General features: G+C 45.2%; 1 protein-coding gene across 3 annotated transcripts in view; it reads left to right on the top strand.

Moving 5' to 3' along the window:
* Nucleotides 1-12,675, top strand: part of HNF1B (HNF1 homeobox B) — a 71,019-nt gene that overhangs the window by 45,845 nt on the left and 12,499 nt on the right. For 2 of the 3 annotated variants that reach the window (XM_075013740.1, XM_075013738.1), the window contains exons 5-7: nt 5,263-5,426; nt 10,537-10,669; nt 11,467-11,658. In XM_075013740.1, the coding sequence (XP_074869841.1) occupies nt 5,263-5,426; nt 10,537-10,669; nt 11,467-11,658 (489 nt within the window). Of the gene's footprint in view, nt 1-5,262; nt 5,427-10,536; nt 10,670-11,466; nt 11,675-12,675 lie in introns of all 3 variants that reach the window. The other variant, XM_075013739.1, reaches the window with a different exon arrangement.

Here is a 12,675-nt window from a genome sequence, read left to right as displayed (position 1 = left end):
TTAGCAACACTTCCACTGCTTACTGGGCTCTTGGAAGACATTTAGGAGTAAATTGCAGCTAAATAAGAGCACAGAACACTGAGAACCAGGACTGGTGGTGGTAAACTTTATGGACCACACAAAACTTGGCAACACCTTTGATAAGTGGTCATCCAGCTAACTAAAGTCATGCTGGGTTATGGATGTTGCCAAACTGGAGTGTGCCAGACAAAAGAGGTTCAATGTGTAGGCAGGTTAGTGGTGGGACAGAATGGTAATCAGTCTGAGTATATCTGTAACAAGAACTTTTTTTTTTTAAATTCACTGGCCATTTTGAAACAATAGAGGGGAAAATAATTAATTATAACCCAAAATGAATTTTTGGGTTGAAAAAACCAGCAAGAATTACAAAGCAAATGGTACATTTAGTTTACCTTAAAAACAAAATGTTTTGTTTGTTTCAGAGCTTTTTAAAATAATTTTTTAAAATGAAATTGAAGTGCGTTATGAAATAAACAATCTTTTAATTGTAAAATCATAAGGGTCATCTTAAAAATGTCCAAGTATTTCAGTGTCCTGGGGTTTTGCTATTTTTATAACTGTGATCAGTTGAAACAATTTGGTGAATTTGACATGAAATTTGCAAAATATTGTGGTTGCTCTGAATCTGGATTTTGTTTTTTTAAGTGTGTGTATGGGGAAAGATGTTTGGATGAAAAATTTCACTTAGCTCTAACTTGAAGCCTTTAAAAGATGTCTGTAAGACTCTGTCTAGATTCTTGACAAAGTTATCACTACTCATCACATCTAAAAGCTTTGTGCTGTTCATGTGGATGAGTTGGTGGTTCCACTCCAGTCTCTTACTGGGCAGGGCTTTACAACTCAGTGCTAACATTGTTAGTGGGGTCTCCGCAGAGAGGCTAAGAATGGAACACCTTTCAGAACCTTTCGAGACCTTGTTCCTCTCAGCAGGGACTGTGACACAAGAGTGAGGCAATTTGCATCTCTGCTGCCCATATTGTATCTGTTTGTGAACAGACAGAGGCAGTAAAATTCTTGGGCTGTCAGCCCTGTACCTGTCATAAGCAGTCACTTTGAGAGTGTATTAAACCTGCTGGTTATATGTGGTGCTTGACGGTTTATAATAAATAGGTTTTCTGCTGCATTTGTCAAGTCAGCCTTGTAAAAGAGGCTTTTGTTTCCACAGGGTTTCCTCAGTTAATTATTTGCAATCTGCTGTAGATGCCTTCCTGTGACATAGTGCAGGTCCTATGGTTATCAGTGCAGGGGATTTTTTAGCCAAATTATTTATACTGAAGCTTTGTGGTAACTTCAGACGGGATGGTTGGTGCATATACACTTGGACAGCCTAAGCTGGCCTCTTAGAGCCTTTGGGCTGTCACTGTTTGATTTCCCTGGCAGTCTGCTACTCGAAAGCAGCGATGGGCAACCAAGACGAGTGAGCGGACTGCATGAGTGGTCCTCCTTCTCAGAGGGCCGCAAGATGGTCTCCAAGGGAGGGTGGTTTTGCTAACTGTGCTCACTGTACCAAGATTTTGCTGGGTGTGCTTGTTGAACCCTAGCGGCCCTTTGACTGGATACAGAGGGGGACTGCACAGCTCTCACAGCCAATGTTACCAGCCCGCACCTCACTTCACATGCCCTTGCTTTGTACAAGTGTCATTTTAGTAACACTGGTAGGAAAAACCCTGTGTGGATGGAAATCAGCAGATTCTGGCAAATCTGCAACGTGGGCAATGGTAAACAAAATGTCTTGTGGGCTACACATAGAAGCCTCATGGGCCACAAGCTGCCCACCACTGCTCAAAAGTCTCTTGAGACTGAGTCAGGAGTAGGGAAGCATTGTCCTTGAAGGCCTGAAAGGGAAGTCAGAATCAGACTGTGCTTGGCTGGCTGAGAGAAGCAGGCTGAGATTGGCTGAATGATAGAATCAAGAGATGGGGGCAGAGGGGAAAGATCATCTCCTGGGACACAGATTCACCCACCTCTCAAGGCAAGCCTGTGTACGGGGAGAGTGTCTAGCTATAGCTATAACTGTCAGTATGTCTGTGCTGCAATGACAGGGCCTGATTGGGCCTGGAGTCTGTTATCCAAGTTAACTTTCATGTTGCTATCTTGCATACTGGAGCAGGGAAGCCACAACAGCACGGACTTAAGCATGGGCTGTGGAAGCCATCCAGAGCCCTGAGGAATTTCTCGCTAGCTGGGCCATGTTGAAGCATGCACCGCTATGACTTCATTGCTCTGTGCCCCAGGTATCCGGGTCGAGTATGTTCACGCTAGCTGCCGTTATGATTGCAGCGTGGACTCTTCTATGGAAACTGTTGTTGGGTTTGTATTGGTCGTCACCCACATTTTGGACTGCTCAAGTACATGCAGATACTGATTACCGTAAGAAAATCCAATACTTAAGTTAGCGTACATGTAAACGCCAGGTTGTCTGCTAAAGTAAGACAATATAAGTGGAAGATACATACACGCATGGGAGAATGGGCATACATATACATATGTAATATTAATGCACAATTTATGAAATAAACCACAACATTACACTGCTTTGGCTTTCAATACTGCTATTTACCTTTTTATTTGGTGATCTTTTTTCTGTCCTCCTGTTCCCCAATGCTAACCCTGACACTTACCCAGAGAACTGAAGCTAACTTTTGGCCCTGATTGTCTCCCATTTTTTAAATCTTGTTATAAACCCTGATAAAGTTCTATGATACCTTGTTTGCAGTTTTAGCCTAGCTGTGGGAAGGGGATTGCTGCCTTTGGACAGTGGGAAGAGCCTCTGTGTCTTTAAAAACATCGTCCCACATAATTCTCTTTAGCATATTGGTGGGTTGTCTCAGCAGAGAGACCCAGATATCAGGTGAAGGGCGCACTGCAATCTGCTCTCCAATAGGTGGACCTTTGCACTCTTACAGACCCTGTTGAATCCAGTGGTGATTTTGGAAAGAGCTAGTATATCTACACAGATCTCACCTCAGGATCGGGGCCCGAGACAGCAAGGCCAAGAACTGAACTGACATAGAATGCCCCATCGTCCTGACAAATGGCCCCCATACTGGGAGAGGCAGTCAGAGGCATTTCAAATCCTACAGTCTCCAGGGGAGCCAACCGGCACCTTACACCAGGACTAAAATTAAAAATATAGGAGTGTAGGTGAATTGAAAGGGGTTTGTAGTCCCCATGCCTGTCATCCAGTCTGCAGTTAAATCACATCAAAAGTGACATAATTTTTCCTTCTCTGCAAGTCCATGACTAGCTTTGGCCTTCTCTGCTGAGGTTGTCTTTGCAATCTGTTTGGGGACAGAACTTTGACAGTAAAATAAACATTGGGGTGGGGGAAGGGAGGCCTTTGGCTCCCCCGTGCATGCCATCCTGTCAGCATGCATTGTGTACTTTCTCTTTTGTTGGCTTTCAAACAGTAAAAGCCAGAAGGAGGGGGAGTAGGGTGAGCGCAGGTTATAAACATCTGTGGAAAGGTGGCGGTTGCACAAAAGCTTTCCATCAAAGAGTTTACAACCCTGAAATGCCTCTCCACCCAATAACAATGCACATTGCATAAAGTGCAGTTAGACAGGCTTAAACTGTGCTGCTCGTGTTCTGAGTTCTTGCTCACTCTGCTGTCACTGATCTAATGCACGAGATGGAGTGACTGCAGAGTAGAGGGTAACTAGTCTAAACGAACAGTAAAAGTGAACCCCAGTGCTACAAAGGCAACATATTTTTAAACCAATGTGTTTTACGTTTGCCTGCAGTGTTTTTCTTGCTGGCTATTTGCATGCAAAAGTCTGTGTTTGCGCATACAAATGGTACTTGCATGCACAAATCATGGGTGGCAAGAGATCCACCTGTCTGATTTACACAGGTGAAGAATCATGAAAACCCAAATTGCAGGCGCAGTTAAGAAGGTCTTGCAGAGGGCATCTTGGTAACTTTGCATTAAACTGAATTTAGGCGGATGGGAAGAAACATTCCCCGGTTCTGGCTAGCAAAGCACGTAGCACCAGATTCTGTGAATCCCAAAGCCCAAACCCTTTCCCAGAGCAATGTATTTCCACTCTCATCTGGTTATGAAATAACTTTGCCAGAAGAAAGAGCGTTATGGGTACCATCATGCAAGTGAACATTCCAAACAGTCCTGCCTTTTACTGTGGAATTTTTCCACATCTGTGCCATCAGAACAAGAGATTTAAAAGCTACTGCTGAGCAAATTAAAGCAATTCAAACCAAATCTGAGAAAGTAAGTGTACCAAAACCACACTGAGACCCAGATTCTAAGTGATACAGAAGACATAACTGAGCAGAATGAAGGTGCAAAAGATTTCCAAACCCTTTCCCAATGTCTTTGTCCCACTGCTTGCATTGTCAGTGGTGAGAGAGATTAACCAAACCCCAAACTTGTCTTCCCGCTTTCTGTCTGCCCCAAACACTACGGGTTGTGAAGCAATGGAACCTGGTCTTTTCCCATCTCTGTGATGCATTGATAGGAGATATACTGTTCTCAGGCTACATAGAAGATTAAAAATAGGCCCAAAACAAATCTCTGGCTCTAAAGAGCATGTTCTCATGAGATTTGGAGTGTTAGGCTCACTCAAAGTCAAGATTCCTATCTTGTGTGGTGCCTATAAGAAAACAACACCAGTAGTGATGGCTGATGATTTTGTAAGCACGCATGTCTGACAAGTAACAACGAGATCATGAACTAAGGAAGAAGAGAGAAAGGGAGAAAAACTATTCTCTAAGCCCTGATAATAGGACAAGAAGCAACAGCCTTAAATTGCAGCATGGGAGGTTTAGGTTGGACATTAGGAAAAACTTTCTGTCAAGGTAGTTAAGCACTGGAATAAAATTACCTAGGGTGGCCGTGGAATCTCCATCATAGGAGATATTTAAGAGCAGGTTAGATAAACATCTGTTAGGAATGATCTAGATGGTGCTTGATCCCACCTGTACTTGACGACCTCTTGAGATTCGTCCGAGTTCTAGTATTCTATGAGTCTGTGATCTTGTCTGCCTTAGTAACAGATGCACAGGTGTCGCTGACAGTGCGATATTGGAAGAGTTTTATCCCTCGTGTCTTTTTATTTAAATAAAATAAGCCATGAAAATGTCCTTTTCCTCACCAGAAACCTCACTGTCTCATGCTGACTGGGTGTTTGTTGCTCTTTTTAACTTGCCAAACAGAATGAACATGCTTTATGACTCTCCGGGCTTGGGGTTGTTAAGACACTGCACTTGGCCTTGTTTTCACAGGAGTCCGATACAGCCAGCAAGGGAACAATGAGGTCACTTCCTCTTCGACAATCAGTCACCATGGCAACAATGCCATGGTGACCACCAGCCAGTCCGTCCTACAGCAGGTTTCTCCAGCAGGGTTGGACCCAGGCCACAATTTACTCTCCCCTGATGGTAAAATGGTGAGTACACCTGGTCTATTGTAGCTCCAAGGCTGATAAGATAAGAGGGCCCAGCGGGCAAAACAAACATGACTTTTTTTTTTTTTTAGTTTCACACAAGGCCCTCGTTAAACAATGAAGCATTGTAGGGTGGGGGCAGGGGTTCAAAAAATTCCCAGCTGCCATGAGTCAAAGGCAGGGCTCTAACCCTGGGCTCTCCTGCCAGGTAGTGATGTGCATTCTGAACCCAGCCAATAAACCTGACACAGGCCCGTTCTCATTTTATTGATTGAATGCCTTGTAAAGTAACACAGTGGGTGGATCACTGTTTGGTTTTCGCTGCCTGTGACATTCATGTTGATAAAATGCTCATTCATTTTTTTTTTTTTCCTTAAGGCCTCCAAAGTTCTGAGTTTCATCAGGGAGCTACTGTGTCCCACTCTCCCTCCCATGCACACATGGATACATCCAGACTAGCACACATGCATGTAACCTGGGTGGTCAGTGTGTATTACTGGTCATCCTCAGTACCTGGTACACAGAGTATAGGAGTCTATCCCAGCCAGCGTTCCCTGTAAGCTGAGCATCTGGGCAGCCACCCAGGAGAGAGTCAGGTGACACCTGGCTAATTAGCAGAGCACCCACAGCTACCCAGAGCTGGCAGCATGTTTCTCTAGTGGTCACATCTGCATGTCTTGGTTCACATAATAAAATTTATTCTGCACATGGATGGAAAAAAATTAGTGGGAACACAATTAAAAGCTCAAGGGGAGTGGAATTTTTCTAGCCAAAATTGTTTTGTTTTTTGTTTTTGTTTTTGTTTTGCAGGGGATGGGGGGTAGGTGGGGGAAGACAAATTATTCAGACTTGACAACACCAAAACAAGTTCATGTCATATTATGAATTGTCTGAACTGCTGAAAAAATTAGAATGTTTTTACCCATTTTTCAGTTTGAACAGACTGTTTTTATTTCAAAATTATCTGTTTTTAAAAGAACCAAAGCCATTAAAGAACGGTGGAGATCTAATAAACTGTTTCGACTCGCCCCAAAATGACTTTTTTTTCCAATTTCTATTTGCCAAAATTTTCAAAAATCCCTCTGGCTTTGGTCAGACTGAGTTTTGTTAACATTTTGAAAAGGCTAGGCTCTAGTGGCAGACTCAGTAAGCAAGCCTTTATAGGGAAAGCTTTAGCAGCTTAGGCATTTAACTCTGGTGGTCCTCAGTTCAAAACACTCACCCCCATATGTTAGCCAAGATGATGGCTTGTGGTGCTGTCTTGGTCCCACGGTATTAGAGAGGAAAGATTGCCAAGGCAAACTCTCTTATTGAACCAGCTTCTGTTGGTGAGAGGGACAAGATGCTGGCCCACATCTAGGCTTTTGAAATATAAAGGAGCCATGGTCACGAAATAGATTATAACAATGGGAACTGGCTTCATGTCCTTCCTTAATGAAAGCCTCGAAAGAAGATAACATGGTAGTAGTAATAAATATCATTAAGCAATGTTATCATCTGAATCCAGGCTCCGAGTAACTTCTTACAGGGAAGCCTTTCGATCCAGACGTTAGGTTTGACTCGCTGCAAAGATCTGGATTTTGCAAACAACCTCCCAGTGTTCAAATTTCACATGACTCAGAAACCTGAGACATGCATTCCTAAGCAGATCACAAATAATAATAAAAGAAACATCCAGAAGGATAGATGATGCATCAGGCCTTAATCAAATAGATAAACGGCCAGGAAATACGATTGATCAATAGCACCCCAAATTGCTATCTACACCACCTCCTGCATCTGCAGAAATGATCTGCAGCTATCTGTATCCACCGTGGCTGTAAAGCAGGTAGCTGCAAATTTACGGGGTTCTAGATACAAAATTTATATCGGCATCCACATCTGCAGATGCCCACGGCGATTGGCAGGGCTCTGTGGATGAGCTCTTGTGAACTTTTCCTTTCATAAGTCAGGAGAGTATTCTGTAGTTCTAGCCCAAACACGTTGTGTATTGTAATGTACTGCAGTAGCACCTAGGAACCCCACTCTCAGACAGGCCCGCTGATGGGGGGAGGGGCAAACTCCCTTGAGACCTGGCGATTCATAAGCTACTGGGCGCCCCCTCAACAGTTGCAGTGGTGGCTGGAGCCTTAGACCTTTTAAATCAGTGGGTCCAGGTGGCAGTAAAGGTTTGTTAAGAGCAGGGGTTGCAGCGCAGTCAGGCAGCACCAAGGGTGGGCTTTCCAAATCCCACCCCTTGTGCATCAGGCCACGCCCCTTCTGTCCCAGGCCACGCCCCCCCCAACTCGCCCAGGCCTGGCAAGTCAATCGCTCACAGCAAGGAACTCTATGGCGATAGGCATTCTACAAGCATGGAACAAAGACTGTCTCTGCTCCAGAGAGTTCACAATCTCTGTATAGGACAAGTGACAGCAGGTGCACGCAAACGGACACGTGGAGGAAGCACGTTTAGAGCAGCTTGGTCAGCATGATAACGGGACTGTGCACTCCAGCTGCCTAACTGTTACCAGTTTTTCTGGAGCCCTCAGGAACTTTCAGGAAGGCCTTGGGGGAGGACACTAGGGTAGTTTCGCACATGTTTACAGGCGGCTCCTCCCAGGTGCAAGAGGCCGCATGGGAAAATGAGTGATGATCCTTGTTTGAAATGTAACAAGCTACAGTTGAAATGGAACCAATTTAACCATCCCAGAAATATGCACAGAAGTCACAGCTTCTACCCAGCTTGACCCTGGGCCCTGCAGTGCTCAACCAGTCCTGCCGAGTGTAGGATGCACAGTACCATCGGCAGCGGGGTCAACAGTCACCATGGGTCCTTGGGCAAAGTGGGAGGGGGGCTTGGCTCCGCATCCCTGGAAGCGGGCGGGGCCAAGGAGGGGAAGAGGTGAGGCCAAAGGGCCTTAGCGCTACTGAGACTGTGGCACTGGGCCTCCCACAGCCGTGTAGAGCGGTGCTGCTGGCCCAGCATAGGTCCTGAACTCCAGCCATTGCTTCTGCAAAAATAGCAGCGGCAGTGGCTGGAGCTCCAGGCCCCCTGAAAGGCCAGGCCCCAAGGCAATGTCCCCCTTTGCCCTGCCCCCTCTTGGTGGGCCTGACCATCAGCTACAGTTACGGTCCTCCATTTAATGTGTTGCTGTCATCCAGTTTATTCCTGATCTCAGCAGAGCTAGCTAGTGCTTGCAAGTTTTTTAACACAAATATGCCATGGGCTGCGCTATCCATGGAGTGAACATGTTTGTCTAAAATCTCATACCAAATTAAGAGCAGCCAAGGAAGTCACTGCATCTTAAAGTAACATTTTTTGAGGCACATGCTCTTGAGCCTATCAGTGCTTTGGCTTGTCCTGGTTTTATGACCCTTCATTTCCTTTTACCACCACAGCTACGGAAAACTCACAGGAGGGTTGTTTTAATGGTGTGGTTTGAATACTTTCTTGGTCGAATGAGCTCTAGCTGGTTTCTCTTGGTTCAAATTGCTGGTCCTAATCTGACATTAGAAATTAGCCCAAGAGTATTCCATGGTTTCATGGCTGATTGTTTGACTAACACACACACACACCTGTGGTTGTGTACTGGCCTCGAAGAAGCTTTTGGAAAAGGCAAATACCAGAGAAGAAAATTTGACTCTTTCTCAGACTCTGAAATGGATTTATTTGTTTCAATTTACATTAGGACCAACATACGTGTGCAAAATACACTTGCAAAGTGAGAATAAAAAATTCACACAAAGGACTCTGATGCATCTAAATCCATACTGAGATGTCTACATATAAGACGACTGGATTTTGCAGGGGATATGCATTATTATTACTGTTTATTATTATACATGATTATTACTGTTTGTAAAAGTAGCTTTGAAGGTGTTTTAGATGTAAAAGGATATTACTGAACATATAATAAGAAGACAAATCAAATAATAGTATCTTACCATTTGAGATACTCAAATGTCTAGTTATAAGGTTCTCTGTGCTAATTTTCAGAGATACTGAGCAGCTGTACTCTGCTAAAGTCAGAGGTCACATCTCCTCAGGAAATCAGGCCACAAACCTCCAAATATCAGGGTATCTTGAGGTTGGGGAATGATTACACATTAAATTAAAAATCCATGACTTTGTAAAAAATAATACAGGTGGGTGGTCTGCTTTTTGCCTTCTGTTTTTTAACCTTTGGGATTTGAATTTTCTGCCTCTCCTTTGTAACCATGAAGGCTAGAAAGTTACTGGGTTTTGGTTGCTCTTTTAATGAAAGCTCAGACTCTCCCATGATCACGACTCCAAGATCTGGGACTTTAAGAGTAAAACTCCAGATGCGAACAGATGTGCAATGAAATATCAAGAGCTGCCAACGCTGCTGTTTATTCAGAAAAGGCCTGAGCAAAAAGCTGAATTTTGTGCAGTGTGACTCAAAGATCCAAAATTTAGGCTCTGAGAGACCAATGGGAGGCGTGGAAGCAGGTTTCCTAAAATGCTTCTCTTTGTTGCTGTTAGTGGTTATTTAATTATGTGTGCTGCTGTAGCATCTCTGAGTCTCAGTTGTGGGACAGGACCTTATCATGGTACAAACACAGAACATGATGAGAATTCCTGTCCCAGAGAGCTTCCAAACTGTGTTAATTGCGGATTTCCCCCAATTGACTGGGTCACTTCCCATGAGATGAGGTTTGTAAAGTGGCCTAGTCATGCATGGAAGGAGTCATTCTTGTATCGCCTAGCAGGCCTGCCAATGGGGCAGGGGGGTGGGAGTGGGCAAAGAAGCCAGTTGCCCCAGGGCCTAGCATTTCAAAGGGGCCCAGAGCTCCAGTTGCTGCCACTGCTAGTTTGGCAGCTGTGGTGGCTGGAGCTCTGGACCTTTTGAAGTGCTGTGGTAGCTCTGCTCTGCCACTCTACGCGGCTCTAAGAGGAGGGGCCAGCACCACATCCAAGGGCTGACTGCCATTGGCCCCACCACTTCCAGAGATATGGAGCTGGGTCCTCCTCCCATCTTACCTTGGGGTCTGCAGTAGCTATTGGCCCTCTGCAGCCTAGCCATAGTCGCTTTAGTTTGTCCAGAAGCTGTTTTGTCTCCTACCTCCTGTCCATTGTGCCTCATGTCTGTTGTCCCTTTTGGTTTCTTGACAGATTTCTGTTTCGGGCGGTGGCCTGCCCCCTGTAAGTACCCTGACCAGTATCCACAGCTTGTCCCATCACAACCCACAACAGTCCCAGAACCTCATCATGACTCCCCTCTCTGGCGTCATGGCAATCGCACAAAGTAAGTGCCTCATCGTGAGCTAGTTTGAATACGCTCTTATTGATGGGATTTTTATCTCCTTGGCTGGAGTGAGTTTAGAAGCAGTATCTGACTAACTCTTGTCCTGTAGCCCTGAATTCCCACTTCCCTGTTGTTCCAACTGGGTACGGTAACATTCTTCACCCCCCAGCACTAGCACACAGTGGGGCCAGGCCATGTGCTGTGGTGTTTTGCCACCAAGTTGTGAGGGAAAGTGGAGCAGTGGCTATGGACCATGAGTAAAGTCAATGGGAATTTTGACATTAAATTTGGTGCGTCCAGGGCTTCACCCCGTGTGCTTAGGGATGGATCTCAGCAGCTGCCCTGGGCATAAATTAGGAGGAACACCATTGAAAGCTGTCAAAACTGACATATTTGAGAGAGGGGATAAGCCCAGTGTTTCCTGTAAGCTGAGCGCTTGGGCAGCCGCCCAGGAGAGATTCAGGTGCCGCCAGCTGGTAAGCAGAGCACGCACTGCCTGTTTTTATTCTTGGTGGTGCACATCTGTACATGCCTTGGTGACGACATTTATTTCACATGTGAATGGGAAAGGTTAAAGGGAACACTGAATAAGACCCTTTGAATTTTTTTCACTTGGGCCTCTTGCACACCCTGCAGTACTGCAGAGAGAAAAGCAGAGCATATAAAGCACAACTCTTAGGGGTATTTCCAACGTGTGCAGATCACATTTATCCTAATTTTTAGTCTACTGAAGCACTCTCCTCTGTCCACCAGTGCTGAAATTTTGACACCTTTTTTGTTATCTTCTGTTCTCATAGGTCTAAACACTTCCCAGGCGCAGAGCGTCCCTGTTATCAACAGTGTTGCCGGAAGTCTGGCAGCTTTACAACCGGTCCAGTTTTCCCAGCAGCTACACAGTCCTCATCAGCAGCCACTCATGCAGCAGTCGCCGACCCATCTGACGCAGCAGCCTTTTATGGCCACAGTGACTCAGCTGCAGAACTCACACAGTAAGGATCTTGTCAGGTATTTGTTGAGGCCCAAGGGGAAGGCTTTAGCTGCCTTGTAACAGCCTACTGTCATAAATGCAGATTGAATTAACTTTGCTTTCTCCCCTTCCTTCATTTTCTACCCCTCCGGTGAGTTTGGTTCTAACTCCGCGGAGCAGAAGCGAGAGGGAAATACTTTTCCTTTTAGCCTTGGGTCATCTTCTCCAGGCGGTGTTAGGACATTCCCTTTCCAAAGCCAATTGATTAATGGGGAATCAAACTCTCCAGCCCTATAACAGTCAGGTAAAAAGGATGCACCATGGAAGAATTTTTCATCCCATCAGGGGAACGAAAACTCCAATGCATATCCAGCACTTTCAGGAACATGCGAGGAACCCAAAGAGGAAGTTCCTCAGCTTTCCTCAGAGGGAGCCAACAGCTGGCAACTAGGACTGCCAACTCCCTGTTGTTATGCCTCCTGCTCTCTCATGTTCCCAGTACACATACTGTTCTACTTTTAGAATGCAGGGTGCACCTTCCCTCTCCAGAAAATTACTCATTCATCCTCCATCTGCAGGTCCAGGAGCCAAATTCTGCTATTGATCACAGGTGTAAAATCCGGAATGAGGTCAGTGGAGTTACTCTGGATTTGCACCAGAGCGGAATTTGGTGGAGGATCTTCCGTTTGTGTCCCGGTAGTGCCTGGGCTTACCTGCACTTTGCTATCCCAGGAAATTTGGAGTTCTTCTCTAACTGCCGTTGATAGAACTGTCCTTTCAGGGTGCACTAAAAATTGTGATTGGAGTTGGGGAGCCAGGCAGGCAAGGAAAGATGAACAGGTTTAGTTCTGTGAACATTTGGGCAGGTCAAAGATGATATTTCTTCCATAACAAAAAGCAGTCAAGTAGCACTTTAAAGACTAGCAAAATAGTTTATTAGGTGAGCTTTCGTTGTTTTGATAGTGTATAGACTAGCACGGCTCTCTCTCTGTTACTTTCTTCCATGTGGCTGTATTCATTGGCTGGGGAATCTGCCTTG

This window comes from Carettochelys insculpta, chromosome 19 (assembly GCF_033958435.1).
Source record: "Carettochelys insculpta isolate YL-2023 chromosome 19, ASM3395843v1, whole genome shotgun sequence".
Classification (NCBI taxonomy): Eukaryota; Metazoa; Chordata; order Testudines; family Carettochelyidae; genus Carettochelys; species Carettochelys insculpta.
Note: the sequence above shows the minus strand (reverse complement) of the source record. Positions and strands in the feature narration are given on the sequence as shown.